The sequence below is a fragment of the Muscardinus avellanarius genome, assembly GCF_963383645.1.
Source record: "Muscardinus avellanarius genome assembly, chromosome: 4".
NCBI classification, from domain to species: Eukaryota; Metazoa; Chordata; class Mammalia; order Rodentia; family Gliridae; genus Muscardinus; species Muscardinus avellanarius.
Window position 1 is genome coordinate 129,049,792 of NC_137789.1, and position 18,673 is coordinate 129,068,464.

The 18,673-nt window shown below is 46.6% G+C and overlaps 1 protein-coding gene across 5 annotated transcripts in view; it reads right to left on the minus strand.

Annotated features, from left to right (window-relative positions):
* Positions 1-18,673, minus strand: part of BLNK (B cell linker) — a gene marked incomplete at both ends in the record, with an annotated part of 67,690 nt that overhangs the window by 12,145 nt on the left and 36,872 nt on the right. For 2 of the 5 annotated variants that reach the window (XM_080695076.1, XM_080695074.1), the window contains 6 exons: positions 506-533; positions 2,317-2,389; positions 8,161-8,232; positions 9,915-9,996; positions 13,330-13,493; positions 16,342-16,498. In XM_080695076.1, coding sequence (XP_080551202.1) covers positions 506-533; positions 2,317-2,389; positions 8,161-8,232; positions 9,915-9,996; positions 13,330-13,493; positions 16,342-16,498 — 576 coding nt within the window. The remainder of the gene's footprint in view (positions 1-505; positions 534-2,316; positions 2,390-8,160; positions 8,233-9,914; positions 9,997-13,329; positions 13,494-16,341; positions 16,499-18,673) is intronic. The other 3 variants (XM_080695077.1, XM_080695075.1, XM_080695078.1) reach the window with 2 other exon arrangements.

Genomic DNA, 18,673 nt, shown 5'->3' on the forward strand with positions numbered 1-18,673 from the left:
CCGCCCGTGAGTTCCGTGCAGTGGGCATCCAGCCCCACCTTCTGCGTGTTTACTAAATGATTGTCAAGGGCAGGCTCCAGGGTGGGTCAGGTCTGGGTGGACGGCCAGGCAGAATGGAACGGCCCAGGTTCCCCCATTCTGACCAGAGTGGGATTCTAGTCTGTGTGCTGATTCACAACAGCCTGCCATTTACTCCGGAGTCCGCAGGCAGAGAGGGAACACGTGGGCTTTCCATGGGGACTGGGGATAGAGGGGGTAGGAGGCAGGGAGCCTGGCCACCTCTTCTGATCTTCTGCACACACTCTGCAAAGCCACCAGGGTCCAGCGAGGATGCGCTCCTCCCCCGCCCACCTGAGGACTCGGACCCTCTGGACTGCCTGGGCAGCAGCTTCCATTGCTAAGATTCCGCATTCATCACGGCTGGAAGCATCGTCGACTTGAAATAAGTGGATCAGAATAAACACTGCAGAAACACGAAGCACTTTTAAAAGCAAAATCAACTTACCGGCTTCAATGGCATAGCTGGTTTTTTCCTGGGGAATAAAAAGAGATTAGCTTTGTTAAAATACAATGAAGATAAAGTAGCTGGCTATCATCTTACTCTCACATTTGAACCAGTGTAATGGAAGAGATAGGTGTGGGCAGAAAGACTGTCCTTGAGAGGGCTGGAAGTAGGATTAGTTATGATCCTTCTGGCCTCAGAGTCCACTGGCAGCTGGGGAAGGGTTAAGGGAGAATAAACAAGATCCTGGTTGCCAGGGAGTCAGCATATCCAGCTGTTGTCCCTGTTCCTCTATTATTATGTGGTGACATGGGGCCCTATTTCTTGGCTGTGAGGAAAGTCCGAGCAGCTTCCTCACCTGTGAAACCAGGGCCAGAGTCAGTATTTTCCAAGTGTGTATGCAGAGTACCCCCTGCCCTACCGCACCCGGACGACTGCTTGGGGCAAGAGTGGGGATGTGAGGACAGCCAGGCAGGCGGAGCCAGCGCCTCCCCAGGCCAGCATCTCCACCCTGCTTCTAGGTGACTTCCTCCACTAGGCTGCTGTGCTGTGTAAGATTCTGTTTGAACAGAGACCCATAGCCAGAACAAGTGGGGAAACACTGAGATGTGGTCCTGAAGGTCTGTGCCTGCACTGGCACTCTTATTTGTCCCAGGTTCAATAGAACCTGTTAGCTAAGGCTTTGTGCTTCTCTTTGGGGTTTATTTTAACCACCCCCCCCATTTATTTCTTGGTTGAAAACTGAAGTATAGGAAGAATACTAACAATCATTGAAAACCTGTAAGATGCCTGGAATTGGGTGAGGTCTCCACAGTTACTTAAACCTTTTATGATTATCCATTGAAATGAATATCACATTTTACAGATGAGGAAGCCAAGGCTTAGAGAAGCTAAATAACTCATCCCAAGTGCTAAAAATGAGTTAAGAGAGATGTGTGCAGAGTTTTAGTAACTAAACTCTTGGAATTCAGGCTTTCTTTGGTTTCTACAGAGGCAGAATTAAGATTATAACTATGAAGGGAACATTAGACATATTTAACTGTGCTTATTATAAACATGCAGGGAACTTTAGACATATATAATTGTGCTTTTGGAATAATCTATTGAGCCAACATAATTTTATGGGGTCACTATTTGTAATATTAACACATTACAAGGTTCACCTGACTTTTTTTTTTTTTTTTTTTTTTTTGCGGTGCTGGGGATGGAACCCAGGGGCATTCTGCCTCCGAGTGACACCCCCAGCCCTATTTTTTATTTTTTTATTCTTTATTTTGAAATAGGGTCTCACTGAGTTGCAAAGGGCCTAAGTATTAGTTGAGGCTGTCTGCAAACTGCAATCCTCCTGTCTCAGCCTTCCAAATGCTGGGATTACAAGCATGCGCCACCACACCTGGCTTTTCACCTGACATTTTGCAAAACACTTTTACATTTAGCCAGAAAGGATAACTCTTCTGGAAAGGGAGGTTTCACTTTTGGAAGGAGCTGCTTTGAGCACCTTATCATATGCCTCAAATGGCATGGACACTTATTTACAAACCATCAGCTCCTTAAAAGAAAAGTGAGGAGTAGAAAAAAGTAAAAATGAAACCTGCTAGGAGGTTAGGAAAAAGAAAAAAAACTACTGAGGAGTGCCTGCAGAACACTGAGTCAATGAACTCAAAATTTAACTCTCCAGTAGGGTAGACTCTGAGATTCCAACTTGAGCAGGCTGCATGGAGTGGAGGAGAGCTTTTAATTGGGACCACTGGTCAGTGAGGTCCCATCGTCGCATCTCTCCTGACCTCGACACATGTCCCACAGCAAATACTCACCCCGCCCTCGGCAGTGGAGACGGTGCAGCTGGTGAAGAGGGGGATTTGGACTCCCAGACCCCGCTGTTTCGACCTATACAAACACACATCTGGTCAGTTCCTGCCTCGTGCACCTAGGGCTGCCGCTTACATAGCTAGTTACTGGGAAGTGGTGGGGAAAACCTGTGGCCAGAAGTGATGGCACATTTTTGAAATGCTAATGTATAAGCTCAGAGCTAGGACATGGATTAGAAACTCCATCCTAACATTTCCAAAGGACCTCTTCCTCATGCCCGTGGGGCAAGTCTGGAAGCCCTTGGTTCTGAGGGAGGGCTCAGGGAAGCCCCACCAAGGCTCCTTCAAGAGCTCACACAAGCATCTATATAGACAGCACAGATGTGCACAGCACAAGTGCCTAGAGACAGCAGGATCAAGCCCTCCACTGCTGATACACATGACCTGCTCACCCATAACCTCACTTCCGCACAGCACACGCACTTCCTCTCCCATTTGAATATTCACTCCTTCCTTGCCCCGCTCTCAGGGTATTTGCGCAGGGCACCAATGGACAAAGTGGGATGTGGCAGGCTACTCCTTAGATCTCACCTTTGAAGTCATAGAAGGAACCCAGAGGGCCTGGTCCCCTGCACCAAACGCCCCTCCCTGCCTGAAGACAGAGCCAAATGATCATTGTGAACGAGGAGGGATGTTCACAGCTGGGACAGAGGCCAGGCCTAGGGCCGGAGGCCAGAGCCACGCCAGCTCTCGGCTTCCTCTGAGGCAAATGCTCGGTTAACTGCGCATTACTGCTCAGTGAGACTAAGGAGGCTCTTGATAAGCCTCTCTGTTGAATCAAATTGAACTGGATAAATATTTTGTTAAGTACCTACTACATTTTACTCAGCCATACAGAAGAACAAAATGATGCCATGTGCAGGAAAATGGATGGAACTCAAGACTACCAAGGGGTTCCAGGCTCGCCCCAGGGGCATGAGGAGGAGGTTCTTGAGAAACATTAGGATGGAGTTCCTAACCCATGTCCGAGCTCTGAGCTTATATACTGACATTTCAAAAATGTGTCATTTCAAAAGTCAAGGGTCCTATGTTTTTTCTGCTACGTGGAAGCTAGAGAGAAAAAAGGAAACAAAGGGGATTTCAGATAAGTAAGGAGAGAGACCAGGAGAAACGTGGAAGCGGATTGGAGGAAGGAGGGTGGGGGAAAGGAGGACTGAGGAAAGGAACAGTTCAAATAATGCTATGTCCATATCTGAAGGTATCACTACCAATCTCAATAATATGTAGGGGGAGCGGGTGGGATGCAGAAGGACATGGGCAACGCGTGATGTATGTTTGCATCACTTTGAACCCCACTGTGGTGTATAATGACAATATACTAGTAAAAGAAAACATCCAAGAAGAACCTACATTAGGTCCACAATTCCTAGTGGACTTAACAGGAGATAACTCTGTAAAAAGTAAGTCGGACCTGCTGCTCTCAGAATGCATTATTTTAGTTTGAAAGGTAGAAAGCACTGAGGTAATCATCAGTTGCCAAAAATCACTGAGAGCCTGGTCTGCAAGAAGCACTCGTAAGGACAATGTGGGGAGAGGGCGGACAAGGGCCTCTGCCTTTTAACACACAAAGAGGACAGGTGTGAACTTGTGTCCTCTGATCCTAACACCAGCAAGAAGTACTTAAAAATAGAGATCTTCATTGTTCATTCTCCTGGACTTGAGTAGAAAGAGAGGCCGTTGGGCTTCTGCTACACACAGCCCTTGCAATGAGCTAACTTCCCTAAACACTTGCAAATGAGAGCAACAGCAAAGTGGGCTGCCTTCCCCATCACCCCATGGAGCAATGCCACCCCCAGTGTCACCCTACTTACAGGTTGCTTGACCTAGATGTAATTTAAAAAAATTAGAAAGAAACTACATTTGGAATTTCTACAGCTCATATAATAATGAACTGAAATGTCATCTGAATATGTATCATGAGTCCAACTGTGTTTAATTGACTAGTGTATACAACTGCATGCTTAAGATTGGCACTGTTAAAATTCCCTTGGGTACTTATAGATTTTTTCATGGAAGGTTTTGAGGAAGAGAAAAAAAAAATTATGTCTGAAAAACAAGAAAGTAGAAAAGAAGGTGTGAGTCAATTTCCTCTCATGTTTCCCTCTTCTTAAATGCCAAAGTCGTTCGGCCTGGGTATATTTTCTCTGTCAGACCTATTGCCTGGCTTTTCTACTAAGCTTCCCCTTCCTTCTTATCTCCAAACGGCCCACCAGCATCTTCACCTTCCTTTATCTCTCTATAAATTACTTCTGGTGACTAGAGGAGAAGGAGGGCCTCCCTGTCCTCCTCTGCAGGGGTGGAGGAGAAGGGCCGACTTCTTTGTTACTAAAGTGGCTGGGTGACCTCTTACAAGCACTGCATCTCAGTTACACCTCACGAGGACATCACTATCTGCTGTATCTAACTCAGAGTTATTGTGGTAAATAATAGGGTCAATTTGAAAATTTAAAGAATTAGCCAAATATAAGTAATAATGTTGGAAAGAGATTAAAAGTTTTTGAGGCCAAAAACATTATGCTAAGCAAAAAGGAGACCAATATAGAAGACTGCATACTGTGTGATTTTATCTATTAAAAAATGTCTAGAAAAGACAAATCTATAGCAACAGAAAGTAGACCAGTGGTTGCCTGGAGCTGGGGAACAGCACTGACTATAAATGGATATAAGGGATCTTTCGGGGTTGGGGTGGGCATGGAAAATTTCTAAAACTGGACGTGGTGATGGTTACATAATGTGTTACTATAAATGTAATGGCTTACAAAAAATCATTGAGTTATACACATAAGATGATTATATGGTATGTCAATTGTAACTCATAAAGGATCTCAATCAACGTGGTAATCATTGACTTTGTTTTAGTGTCTGCGACCATCACAGTGTCTCCAGATGCCAGCAGGGTCCCAGGTACTATAAATGTGCCATCACTCAGCCTCAGGTGACCTCAGGTGCAGCAAGCAGAGGCCCCAAGAGGGTAATTGGCTGAACTAACCAAGGCTATTTGAGTTTAAGCCCAGGCAGCCACTCTTCTCTCCAACCAAATCCTCACCATATTCTTTGGGATGTGACTTAGCAGGTCCAATTTACTTCTGCTTTTCCATAGGAGGAGAAAGATAAAGAAAACAGAGGTGTGTGTGTGTGTGTGTGTGTGTGTGTGTGTGTGTGTGTGTGTTACTGGGGACTGGACCCAAAGGCATTCTATCTCCAAGCTAGGCCCCCCAGCCCCCTATTTTATTTTTATTTTGAAACAAGCTCTCACTTAAGAGTCTCACTACTTGGTGAGCCTGGTTTTAAGCCCGAGATCTTCCTGTCTCAGCCTCCCAAGTACTGGGATTAAATGCATGTAACACCATGCCTGACTGTGAGGGTGTTTTTGTGAAGGCCCAGGGAGGATGGATACTGACTCCTCTATCTCATAGGCCAAGGGCCTCCTGGTGCTTGGGATGAGGCAGACCCAGGGATGTGGCTGGGGTAGGATAATCCTGGCAGGGACACACTCGGAGCCTTCTTCACTGTCAGGATACTTGCTTTCTGGAAGAGCTGAACTCTTGGCTGAGAAATTGGAATAGCTGTAGATGCTACTAATACCCAGGGGGGCAGGGGCCAGGGATGCTGCTCCCACAACAAAGAATTATCTGGCCTGAAATGTTAATTGGTGCCAAGGTTAAGAAACCCTGATTAAAATTTTATATCTAAAAGAAACAAAATTCTGAGATGTGTACTGGGTGCCCACCAGAATGAACGAATCAAGGCAGGTTGAACAAGGAATTCTGAATAGTGACCATAACGGATAGCAACAACAGACAGCTATCACTTTATGAGTATGCTTCTTATATATTGAAGCACTGTAGTCTCTCAATACTCCTGGGCATACGTGTCATTTCCTCCATTTATCAGAGGAAGAATCTAAGAGACTGAGAGATTACGTCACTTGCACAAGGTCCAGCACCAGGATCTGAACCTTCCAGCTTCAGCATCTGGGCTGAGTCCATGTCCCGGTGCTTCTCAGCCTGCACCTAACTTCCCGGTCAGTCCTTAGTAAGCGCCTTACTGGCTACCGCAGAGCCCCAAGCAACAGTGATAGAAGCAACTGATGTGGTGTGGTACTTTGACAGAAACACCAGCCTGTACTTTTGTGATGCCCACCAGGAGCTACCCGGAACCTTTAAAGAATAATGAGTAGGTATTCTATGACACAGATAAATAGTCTGATCGTTCTATTAAAACGATCTCTGAGAAGTCTACTGTTCACACACCCAAATACTCACTCTGTTCAAGTTTGTCCCTCCCAAACCACCTCACTCCTCCTAGCCCTCACCCTTCCCTTCCCGGCTGCACACAACAATCACATGACCAGGACATTGTTTTCTGGAGTAGATTTGGTTTCTTCACCTAATGCCTCTAGTATGAAAACAAAGGTAGACTGAGTTAATAGCAAACTAGTGCTCAGCTCTGGGAGAGGCGGGCATGTTGGGAGGGGTAGAAGAGACAGAGAGAGAGGCAGAGGGAACTCCGTGTGGGAGGCAGGAGCAGTACCCTCTAGCTCTCTGTGCTGGCAACAGGGTGGGGGTGTGGGTACCACTGGGCATCTCTGGCCTTAGAGATGGGGGTTGCCCAAACCTACAGGAGATAACTAGGAACCACTGGATGGCCATGGCTTGAGCAGGGGTGACATGCAATAGGAGGAGGCTGGCAACCTCTGGAATTCAGAAGCTCAATCTCCTTGCAGATGAGAGCAGAGAGGTGGGGGTGTGGCCGGGGCGGGTGGCAGAAAGGAAGGTGTGAGGCAGAAAGTGAAGGAAGTCCTGCCTAGGGTGAAGGCAGTTAAAAGAGAGAAGAAATTCTGGAGGAAGAAACAGCAAGCTTTGGAAAGATCTCAGGAGCTCTGAGACATGTGCCGGGAGGAACTGGGATGGAGAAATGAGGGCGGTGATGAGCTTCGAGTGGGTGACTGAGGAACTGAGCCTGAGGTGCAGGGATCCAAGGTGTCTAGAGGGAAATTAGGTCAGGGCTGGACACCGGGGAGTTAGCAACTCAGACACGAGAAGTAAAGCCAGAAGAATGGCTGAGCCCTACAGACCTGAAAAGTCATTCTCTATTGCTTACTGACTGCTCCGGGAACTATGATAAGAATTTTCCTGTCATGCTTTTGGGTAGGTCCTATTGTCTCCATTTACAGATGAGAAAATCTGATGCCTGGAGTGGTGAAGTCCAGGTCCAAGGCAGTACAGCTGGCAACTAGGAGCACTGGGGTTCCAACCCAGGTCTGCCTGGCCCCAGACGCAAGCTTTTAACTACCATGATGGAAAAGCCACGTGCTAAACCCTGAGGAAGGGAGACGGTGAGAAGCCATCAAAGAGCCCAGGGAGGTGGGATGAAGCCCAGCACTTGCCTAGCAGTGGGGTGAGGATATCTTCCACACAGCAACCACCAGACAATGGGTGAGAATGAGGACAGTGCTTCTGTTCCCATTTATTAAGAAATTTGAAAAGCAGGGCATGGTGGCAGACACTTATAATCCCAGCATTTGGGAGGCTGAGACAGGAGGTTCACAGACAGCCTGAGATACTTAGTGAGGCCCTTTGCAACTTAGTGAGACCCTGTTTCAAAGTAAAGAATAAAAAATAGGGCCGGGTCTAACTTGGAGGCCCCCTGGGTTCTATCCCCAGTCCCTCAAAAAAAGAAAAGAAAAGAAATTTGGAAATACATGCGATTATTTCTTCATGTTGTATCTGGGTTGAGATCTCCTATAGAACAGATCCCAAACCAAAGCAAACCACGCATATGCTGTACCTGACACTGTGCCTGGAGGAGAGGCAGACTTCGAGTAGCTGCCGGGCTTGGTTGATCTGTTCACCACAGGAGCTTAAACACACAAATACATACATAGGCCATGATTACTGATACATTCCACTGAGGAAAATCACAGGGGAAAATGATGGGTCAGACTAGAGGATTTGCAAAGAATAGGAGACACTCTTATTAAACACATAAACCACTCAGAAAGGCTTTCTTAGAAGAAATCTTTAGGGTGGATGTATTCTTGACTCAGGGACAGCCAGGCATGGTGGTGCATGCCTATAATCCCAGTATTTCGGAGGCTGAGATAGGAGGATTGCAGATTCGAAACCAGCCTCAGTACCTTAGTGAGGCTCTCAGCAACTTAGTGAGAGCCTGTCTCAAAATTAAAAATTTAAAAAATAGGACTGAGAGTATAGGAGGAGACCCCTGAGTCCCATTCCCAGTAAGACACACACACACACACACACACACACTGAATAAATAAAAATAAAAGGACAACTTTATGAAAAGGTTTTCATTAAAGTGAATATATAGACTCATTTTCCAAACTGGAGTTCTAGGAGGTGAAAGAGGTATTTATTTATTTATTTATTTATTTATTTATTTATTTATTTGTGTGTGTGGTACTGGGGATGGAAGCGGGGTGGGGGGGATTCTACCTCTGAGTTAAACCCCCAGCCCTTTTTTTTTTTTCAGTACTGGGGATGGAATCCAAGGGCATTCTACCTCCAAGCTATACCCCCAGTCCTATTTTTTTATTATTCTGAAATAGAGTCTCACTGAGTTGCAAAGGGCCTCACTAAGTAGCTGAGGCTGTCTACAAACTGTGATCCTCTGGTCTCAGCATCCCCAATTGTTTAAAATCAGAAGTGTATTAAACCTAAACCAAATTAAGGAGGGTCCAGATTAAGAGCCCCACCTTCCTTTTCACGTGCAAAAACAGTTTCTCTTGAATTTTGTGTTTTATTTTTGGTGTATATGTTGTGTGATGATGGTGGCTTGGAAATTCTGGAGGCCTGAAGCTGTTGGTGATATGTAGGGAGCAGAGGAGAGGACTGCTACTTAAAGACAGAGTAGAACAGCCCTGCTACTATGCAGTCGCATTTATGAGGGAAGCAGTGTTACCTGAAAATGCACCACTTTTATGGGATTATATTCTCCAAAGCAACTACGTCCAGAATAAACATGCCCTGCTTCCATGCCTGATCTGAGAGCAGGTGGCACTGGGATTTCTAGGTCATTTTTTTTGGTAATCGCATGCTTTATCCCATGAACAATTTGCAAGTGAAGTGTTTTCTCATAGGCCTGAGATACCACTGTGTTTAGATAACTAGGATGCAGAGCAGGCTTCATTCTTCTTCTTACAGTCTTCTAAAAACAAAATTTTTTTGGTGCACTATTTTATAAGGCCAACATGGTGGCTTATGACTCTGTATTTGGTTTTATAAGAAATTGTTCCTGAGAGAGGGCAACTGAAGATAATAACCCAGGTGCTTTTGTAATTTAAGTTGGGAGTATTAAATCACGGAAGAGGAAGGAGGACAGAGTGGAAAAGCTACCGGCCCAGAGATGAGCTACTCATAGATACTCTCTGTTCCACCAGCCACAGAAGGAGCCCGCCATGGCTGCAGGAGGCAGGCTGGGGCCCCGCCACATCTGAGACCATTAATGCTTTTCACTGAATACCTCTCTCTGACCCAAATAACTGCTGGGAGCTTCAAGGTGCTTAACACACAAACGCTCACCTTTTTCAGATGGAGGTGAACTGCTTTCTGTGGGATGAATATAGTTTTCATCACTATCTTCTACAGGAACCACATAATCAGCCTAAAAGAAACATAGAAGTGAATGAGGAGAAATCTGTATATTCATAGTTAACTGTATGGGAGAGAGGAATTTTTTTTTTTTTTTTTTAAAGAAAAGGCTAGCCGGGCGTGGTGGCGCACGCTTGTAATCCCCGTGCTTGGGAGGCGGAGACAGGAGGATCGCGCAGGTTCGAAGCCAGCCGCGCGCGCTGGCTTAGGAGACTCTGTTTCCAAAATGAAAATGTAAAAATAGGTCTGGGAGTGTAGCCCGGAGGTAGAAGGGCTTCCAGGAACCCCAGTACCACCAAAAAAAAAAAAAAAAAAAAAAGAAAAAGAAAAGGCTATTGAAACAGAATTCACAAGCAGAAAGATTACACTATGTAGAGTTTGCAATTTGGTGCATTTTGGTGAATAATCATCCCTCATTGTCTGCAAGGACTGTTCCCAGGACTTCCCCATCCATGGATATTGAAATTCTTTCTATAAAATGGGCAGTAAGCCGGGCGTGGTGGCGCACGCTTGTAATCCCAGCATTCAGGAGGCTGAGACCGGAGGATGGAGGTTTGCGGACAGCCCCAGCTACTTAGCGAGGCCATCCGTAACTTAGTGAGACCCTGTTTCAAATTAAAGAATAAAAAATAGGGCAGGGGGTGTAGCCTGGAGGTCGAATGCCCCTGGGTTCCATCCCCAGACCCCCCTTCCCAAAAGGACAGTATTTGCGTATAATCAGTGTGTATCATCTTATAGACTGTAAATAGTCTCTAGGTCACTTGAAAACCCAATATGAGTTAAATTCTATGTAGAGAGTTGTTGCATTGTTTAGGGAATAATGACAAGAAAAATCTGAACTTGTTCAGTAGAGGCACAGTTTTGCAAAAAAAAAAAAAAAGCTCTCTGTGCACAGTTGGTTGAATCTATGGATGTGGAACCCACAGAGTTTGATTCACAGAGTTTTGTTCTTATCACCAGCATCTACTTTTAGAACATTTTTTATCACTCCCCCCAAGCCCTTGCACTCATTAGTCATTTTCCCATCTACTCCCTCCCCTAACCTAGCCAATCATTGATCTACTTTCTGTCTCTACAGATTTGCTCATTCCAGACATTGCCTATAAATGAAAGCATGCAACACACAGTCTTTTGTGACTTCTTTTACTTAGCACGATGTTTTCAAGACTTCTCCATATTGGATAATATGTATTAGATAATATGTATTGCTTCGTAATTACTTTTTAGGGCCAAATAATATTCTACTATATGAATATGCCACATTTTGTTTATCTGTCGGTTATTTCCACTTTGGAGGTGTTATGAATAATGCTGCTATAAACAATTATGCACACATTTTTGTGTAGATATTCTTTCTCTCTTAGGAATATACTTGTGGTGAGATTGTTGGGTTTTGTGGTAGCTCTGCTGTTAACAGTCTAAGGGACTGCCAAGCTGCTTTCCTAAGTGGCAGAACCATTTTCCAACCCACCATCATGGTGTGATGGTTCTGGTTTCTCCATATACTCACCAATACTTGTTATTGTCTGGTGTGTGTGTGCGTGTGCGTGTGTGTGTGTGTGTGTGTGTGTGTGTGTATGTGTGTATGCTCTAGGGATTGAACCCAGGGGTATTTTACCTCTAAGACACACCCTCAGCCATATTTTATTTTTATCTGGAAACAGGGTCTCATGAAGTTGATGAAGCTTGAACCTGTGATCCTCCTATCTCAACCTCCCAAATATTGAGATTATAGGAATGTACTACCACAGCCAATTGGTCTGCCTTTTGTAGTGTAGGCACTGTCATGAGTTTGAAGTGGCATCTCCTATGGTTTTAATTTGCTTTTCCTTCATGACCAATGATATTAGGCATCTTTTATGTACTTATAGGCCATTTGTATATCTTTGGAGAGATGTCTATTTTAGTCAGGTTGCTTGCTTTTTATTGTTGAGTTATAAGAGTTCTTTATGTGTTCTAGATATAAGTCCTTTATCAGATATGTGATTTGAATTTTTTCTCCCATTCTGTAGATTATCTTTTTATTTTTTGATGGTATTGTTGGTGGCATGAAAGTTTTAAATTTCGAAGTCTGTTTTATCTGTTTTGCTGTATTTATTGTTTGTGTTTTTATTGGCTATACTGTTTTCCTAGCACTCCTTGTTTACAAAAGTTATTCTTTCTCTATGGAACTGTCTTGGCACCTTGTCAATAAGCAACTGACCATAAATGTAGGAATAGAGTGATTTTTCTATTGATAAGACAAAAATGAAGTCAACAGATGTTAAAAATGTTTTTTACTCTCTGCCTTGGTGGATAGCCAAGAATGATACCAGGAGAAACAAAAACTGAACACTTATGGCCAACAAACAAACAAACAAACAAACAAACAAACAAACATTGTTTCTCACTATTATACTTGCAGGATTGTCCTAATGGATATACTTGAGAGCTTGTCTTTGTTCTTATTAAAAATGCAAGTACCTCTAACACATTAGGCTTTAGCAGCCATGACTGTACCAGCTGGAATGAGTTCACGTGTTTATTTTCAAGAGGCAACAATTCCATAGGAAGTAAGACTCAGAAAAGGTAGGCGTCGACAGGGGGAGGTGATGAGGTAACCCCTTGGGGTCTCTGGGTGCCAGGGTGGGGAGTGAGAAGTGGAAAGTGGGGATCGGCTCCTCTGTGGCTGTGCAGGGACATGGCTGTCCCTACAGATGAGGGGTCCCCATGAGATGTCCCATGTCACCCCTCTGCACCCGAAGAGAAGAAAGTGGAAGTGCAGAGAGACAAGAAGGTGGAGGAAAGAAACCAAAGCAGGAACAGGGCAGAGGAGCAGCAGAGAACAGAGCCAGGGGAGGAACATCTTATGAGCTTATGAGTGGGGTGGTTCATGTCTAAAATCACAGCACTTGGGAGGCTGACACAGGAGGACTACAGATTCAAGGACAGGCTCAACACAACATAGAGACTCTTAGCAACCCAGCAAGACCCTGTTTCAAAACAAAAAACAAAAAATAAAAAGTGCTAGGGGTGTAGCTCAGAAGTAAAACATCCCTGAGTCCAACCCCAATATCACCAAAGGAAAAAAGGATAGCTTCTGGGGAAAAGAGAAGATGCACAGGAAACCAAGTGGAGGGGGAAAGGGGGGCGGACGATGGGAAGGGTACAGATCCAGTAGAAAGAAAGAAAATGAAGATGTGTTGTTTTTAGAGAAAACAAAACCCGTTCAGAACAGCATTGGAGGACTGGAGCAGGTGGTCAAGGAGCAGGGCCTGGAAGAAGGAAGGCCTGCGGAGGGCCAGACTGGCCTCCACCTCCCTCCACCCCTCGAATCCTCGAAACCTTCAGGGCAGATGTGCTTTACCTCATCCTCAAGGAGGTCTCTGGGTTTGGGTGGGACCTGAGGCTTCTGCAGGGAAGTCGGGGCCAGCAGAGTGGAGGCCAGCCTTGCTTTCGCCGAAGGCCACGTGGGCTTACTGGGAAGGGACTTGCTGCTGGGTGGAGACTGCCTCTGGCTTGACCGATTGTCTTGAACAAACAAGAAGAAAGCACCAGAGAGGCTTGGGGTTATTTCTTGAATGGAAACCAGGCAGATCTAGAGGACATAAGGCCACTGACATCTATGCAGCTAATATATGCTCAACAGGACCTTCCTTACAAGAGCCGAGTGAGCCGGACATGGTGGCACACACTTGTAATCCCAGAATTTGGGAGCCTGAGACAGGAGGATGGCAGGTTTGAGGGCAGCCTCAGCAACATAGCAAGACTCTCAGCAATCTAGTGAGACCCTGTTTTAAAACAAAATAACAAAAAAGGGCTGGGGGTAGTGTAGGTTGGAAGTAGAATGCCCCTGGGTTCAATCCCCAGTACTACACAAAAAAAGCAAAATGAAATGTCAGGTGAAAAGTTTCAATTCTGTTGACTTGCAGAGGATAAAATCCAGGAGTGTGTTCTTACTGCAAATCCACCCAGGGGAGCGTGGAAGCTACAGAGGAGCAGGTGATGGCCCAACTCAGTGGACAGAGCAGCACTGGGACCTAAGGGGGTGCAACTCTCTCCCCTGTTTACATATTAGAACCACTGAGGGGCATTATAGGTTAAAAAGTTCTCCAGGTTATTCCAAGTGGCAACCGCTCATCTGGATCAACCTAGATGCTCCTTTCCTCAATACGTCCCCTCGATTCACAGAGAGCCCGGAGGTTCCCTTCGTCTGGGACCTTCCATGTCAGCAGGTGTCAAGGAAAGCTCAGTGGGTGTGGGCTCTGTCCCTGGCTCTGCCGCTCACTTGCTCCTGTGGGCTGGTCATCCACGGTCTCTGGACTTCACTTCCTCATTTTAAACCAAAGGTCATGAGATGCACCTCAGGGAGTTAGTGTGGGGATTAGAGAGACCACAATGAAAGCAGAAGGTGGGGTGTGTCTGCCTTATAACTAGAGGTAATGTCACCATGTCACGTGATGCGGGCCAGGTACTCCAGCCTACGAGCTGATGCTGTGCTCCGGGCTTTGTTTTGGACTGGTACATTTTGGGAAACCCTGAGCATAGGAAAAGCCTGGTGTGCTTCCCATCCCGGGGACAGCACAGTTGCTAACAGTGGCCTGCACTGCATCACCAGCTTCCTCTGCTTGCTCCCGGCCAGGTAGACGGTGCAGCTGTGCTTGAGGGTCACAGTCCCGCTCCTGCCCTCCTGCCGGTGCCTGCTCCTGCCCTCTGCCCTCTGCCCTTCTTCTTCCTTGCTGAAGGAGGTGATGAAGTTCTCATGTCCTGTGCGCAGGCACTGGGGCATCCACTTTTCTGCTCCTATAAAGTTTTATTTGTATTTCTTGGAGTTTACTTAGATTTCTTCTCTTTCTTTTGTTCATTTTGTTTCTTGTGTGCACTCGCACGTGTGTACGTGCGTGTGTGTATGTGTGTGTGTTACTAGGAATTGAACTCAGGGGCTTTCTACCTCCAAGCTACACTCCCAGCCCTATGCAATGTTTAAGCCCATCAGATTTAGCAAAACATAGAAGACAGGCTTTGATGAGTGTGCCACCAAATAAGCCACTTAACCACCCGAACTGTGGTTTCCTGGTCTCCAAAGTGGCCTAACGCAGCTCCTCTCTCTCAGGATCATTGTAATGGTTTAACAAGGTCTTTTACAAGTCCAGTGGGCAGGGCACGGGCAGGGTAGCAGAGCACACCGGCTTTGAAAGCCAAGTAGCCCAGCTCACATCCCAGTTCTGCCAATTACAGAACCTTGGCCCATTAATTTTCCTCTCCAAGCTCTCCTTCCTTTACAAAGCAAAGATGAATCCCTCTTTGCCAAGATTATCCAGAGAGTGAAGGAGGCCATGGCTGCAAAGCACTAAAACTGTAAATGACAAAGACCCCGAGAGTGTGCTGTCTTTCCTGCTTCCAAGTGCTCAGTGCTCAGCGTGGCCTGGCACAGAGCAGGTGCTCAGCACATAAACTGTGCAACGTAAAGAGGCAGTTAGTGGCCGTGGGATCAGGCGTGGAGGCCTTTACGGGAAGGATGCTCTGAACAAAGGTTAGTACTGCTGAGCTGACACCATGGAAACACTGGCTCTCCTCACCTTTGGGGAACATAGTCACCTGCTAAGCCTGGAATATAAGTTCCTTCTTTTTTTCTTGTGGTACTGGGGATGGAACACAGGGACATTCTACCTCCGAGCTACGCCCTCAGCCCTATTTTTAGTCTTTTCAATTTTGAAACAAGGTGTCACTGAGTCGTGAAGGGCCTCACTAAGTATCTGAGGCTGTCTGAGAACCCCAATCCTTTGGTCTCACCCTCCTGAATGTTTGAATTACAAGCATGTGTCACCATGCCTGCCTCATAAATTCCTTCTTGATGGACAATAACAGGCATACCTCACCCACAAGGCTGAACTGGAGCCATGCCCATTGGACCTACAAGGTTAATTCCCGGCCTAGAGCTCCCCACCGTCCCTCCCCACCCCACTCACTGTGGCTTGGGGCTGTCTGATGGGGTGGAGGGCTGGCTCAGTGGATACTGGGGCCCTTAAGGCCATCAATGGTTTGTATTGACTTCTCAAGTAAAAGTCTAGAACCCTTGCTCAGGAAGCCGTAAAAGAAGTGGGGCCTAATCGCAGGATTGATTTCTCACGGAAATCAGGACAGGGGCTGGGGATGTGCTTTATCAACTTTTTTTTTTTTTTTTTTTTTTTGCCAGTTTTCAATTCCTGATTTAGGAAAGATACCCTCCCCTAAAATGGGAAAGCTTTACTGCTTGGGTTCCAGCCACGAACACCTGGGGTCCCTGCTTGTTGTGTGAGCCTGGGCCAGGCAGGGCCCTCGGGCTGCAGCCAGATTCATCTCCCTCCCTCCCCGTGGGCGCCCCTGGGAGAGTCCTCACCCACATACTCGCCCCTGGCAAAGGGCAGGGCTGGGTGGACTGTCCTGGTCTCCTGCCCAGCCGGAGGTGGCTCGTAGCTGTCATCCCCGTTCTCCTCGGCGGGCATCACATACATCTCCGAGTCAGAGTGCTCGTCTGGATTTTCATAGTCACTGTCCTGCAAATGTAGACACCATGCTCAGCATCCCAGTCTGTGCTGCCTAACCACCAGGACACTTCCTACGTGAGGAGCTGGGAGTGGTTCCCTAGTGTAGCGACGGGGAAGCCAAGGCCCAGGGAGACGGACTTGCAACCGAGGCAGCTGGTGAAGCAAAGTAGGGTGTGAGCCAGACCTGCACCCTCCACACACTGCCTCCACCACTGCGGCATCCTGTGCCCCTGGTTTCCTTAATGGGCTTGAAACTCTGCATGGAGATGCTCCCAGACCTATTTTATACTTTATTTGGAAACAGGGTCTCACTAAGTTGCAGAGGGCCTCACTAAGTAGCTGAGGCTGACTTCGAACCTGTGCGATCCTCCTGTCTCAGCCTCCCAAGTAACACAGATATCTTTGAGGGGATGAGGGTTTGTTATTATTGCTTTTTAAAGCAGAATTGGTAATTGGATGTGTATGTCTGGGGGTGGGGTTTGCAAAGCATTCAGAGCCCATTCTCTTTCTTTTTTTTTTTTTAAATACAAATTGTAAGCTGGGCATGGTGGTGTACACTTATAATCCTAGAACTTGGGAGGCTGAGACAGGAGGATCCGATGTTCGCAGCCAGCCTCAACAACTTAGTGAGGCCCTCTGCAACTTAGGAAGACGCTGTTTCAAAATAAAAGAATGGGGCTGGCATAAAACTCAGAGATAGAATGTCCCTGGGTTCTATCCCCAGTATCACACACACACACACACACACACACACACACACACACACACACACACACTTCTAGCTAGAGATGTAGCTTAGTGGTAGAGCACTGGCCTAGAATATGCCCAAGGCCTTGGGTTTCATCCTCAGCTAAAAAAAAAAAACAACATAAATTCTAAATCCTCATTAAAATACATTGGTGTGTTCTAAAATCACAGCATGCAGTGTTCTAGCTTCTTGTGCACATTTTACAGAGATGGAATATGTATGTACCACGTATGCATACATTAATAAGGAGGAAAGACTTGACGTAGGGTAGGTACAAGAGGTCTTTGACCTCTGCGTTCAATCCTACCACCTCCTGCCGCAGCGCGGGATCTATACCTGTGGCTTTCCAATGAACGGATGAAGCACCTGCTTTTTGGCCCGTCTCCATCCACCTGCACTTTTATCAGGCAGACCTGGAGTCTTTAGGGACACGCCTGGATTTCATCCTATGTGTGCTGCTAAAAATAATGGTGAGGGAATGCTTACTCAATACGTTATAGCTGGTGCCCTAAGTTTGGCTGTTTGACTTTGGGGAAAGTCATTCCCTCCTCTCGGGGCTGATTTTTCTTTGTGTTTTCTATGTCCTCACTGTGCTCTTTTTGTCCTGCCTGGGAGTTCCCGTTTTCTTCTCCCTCCTCTGTATGGGGACCAGCCAGCTACTCTCCTGGGCGGCAGCTGTAGCTCTGTAATGCAGCCAGCAGGGGGCGCAGCTGTCAGGCTTCTGAGATCAGCTGCCCCTGGGTCCGGGGAGGAGCTCCAGGCCCCAATGACTGGCTGGGAACTCTCCTCTTCCCCTTATTATTTTCTTTTTCTGCAGTCGAAGAAGGAGGAACTGGTGTGTCCCAGGACTGTATAAACTCCAGGTGGCGCACACAGCCCGGAGCTGGGCTCAGGTCTGCCCTGGGGGCTGGACTGGAGGTCTGTGGTCTAGATTTCTACCTCTCTGGCCACTGAGTTACTGACAGTGGGAAATTCATTTCCTCCTTTCTGTTGGCCTCAGTTTACTTATCCATGAAGTGGGGGTGTGGAGGCCTTGGAGCAGGCTAGCATTCTGGATGGATTTGATAAAAGTGAAAGGTGATTTTTTGTGAAGAAACGGTTTTAGAATGTCTTGTCCCCCATAAGACTCAGCCCGAGAGAGAAGCGGCTGCAGGGGCCCAGCAATTGCGAAGCCACCTCAAAGAGGCTGCGTTCACTCTGGTACACTGCCCACCAGGTCTTCACGGCCAGGCCCCCCTCTCTTACTAAGTGATTCTTGGGGCTCTGCTAATGTTCTCCTGCCACAGCAAGCTCCTCGGTGGGAGAGAGCCTTGTTGTGAGATCTGAGGGCCTGGGCTTGAATTTGGAATTTCAGGTCACTTGGAGGCACCTTGCTGTGCCAGAAATTAACTAGTTGGTTTGTTTGGGCTTCTGTGCAGGGACCAGGATGGAACTCT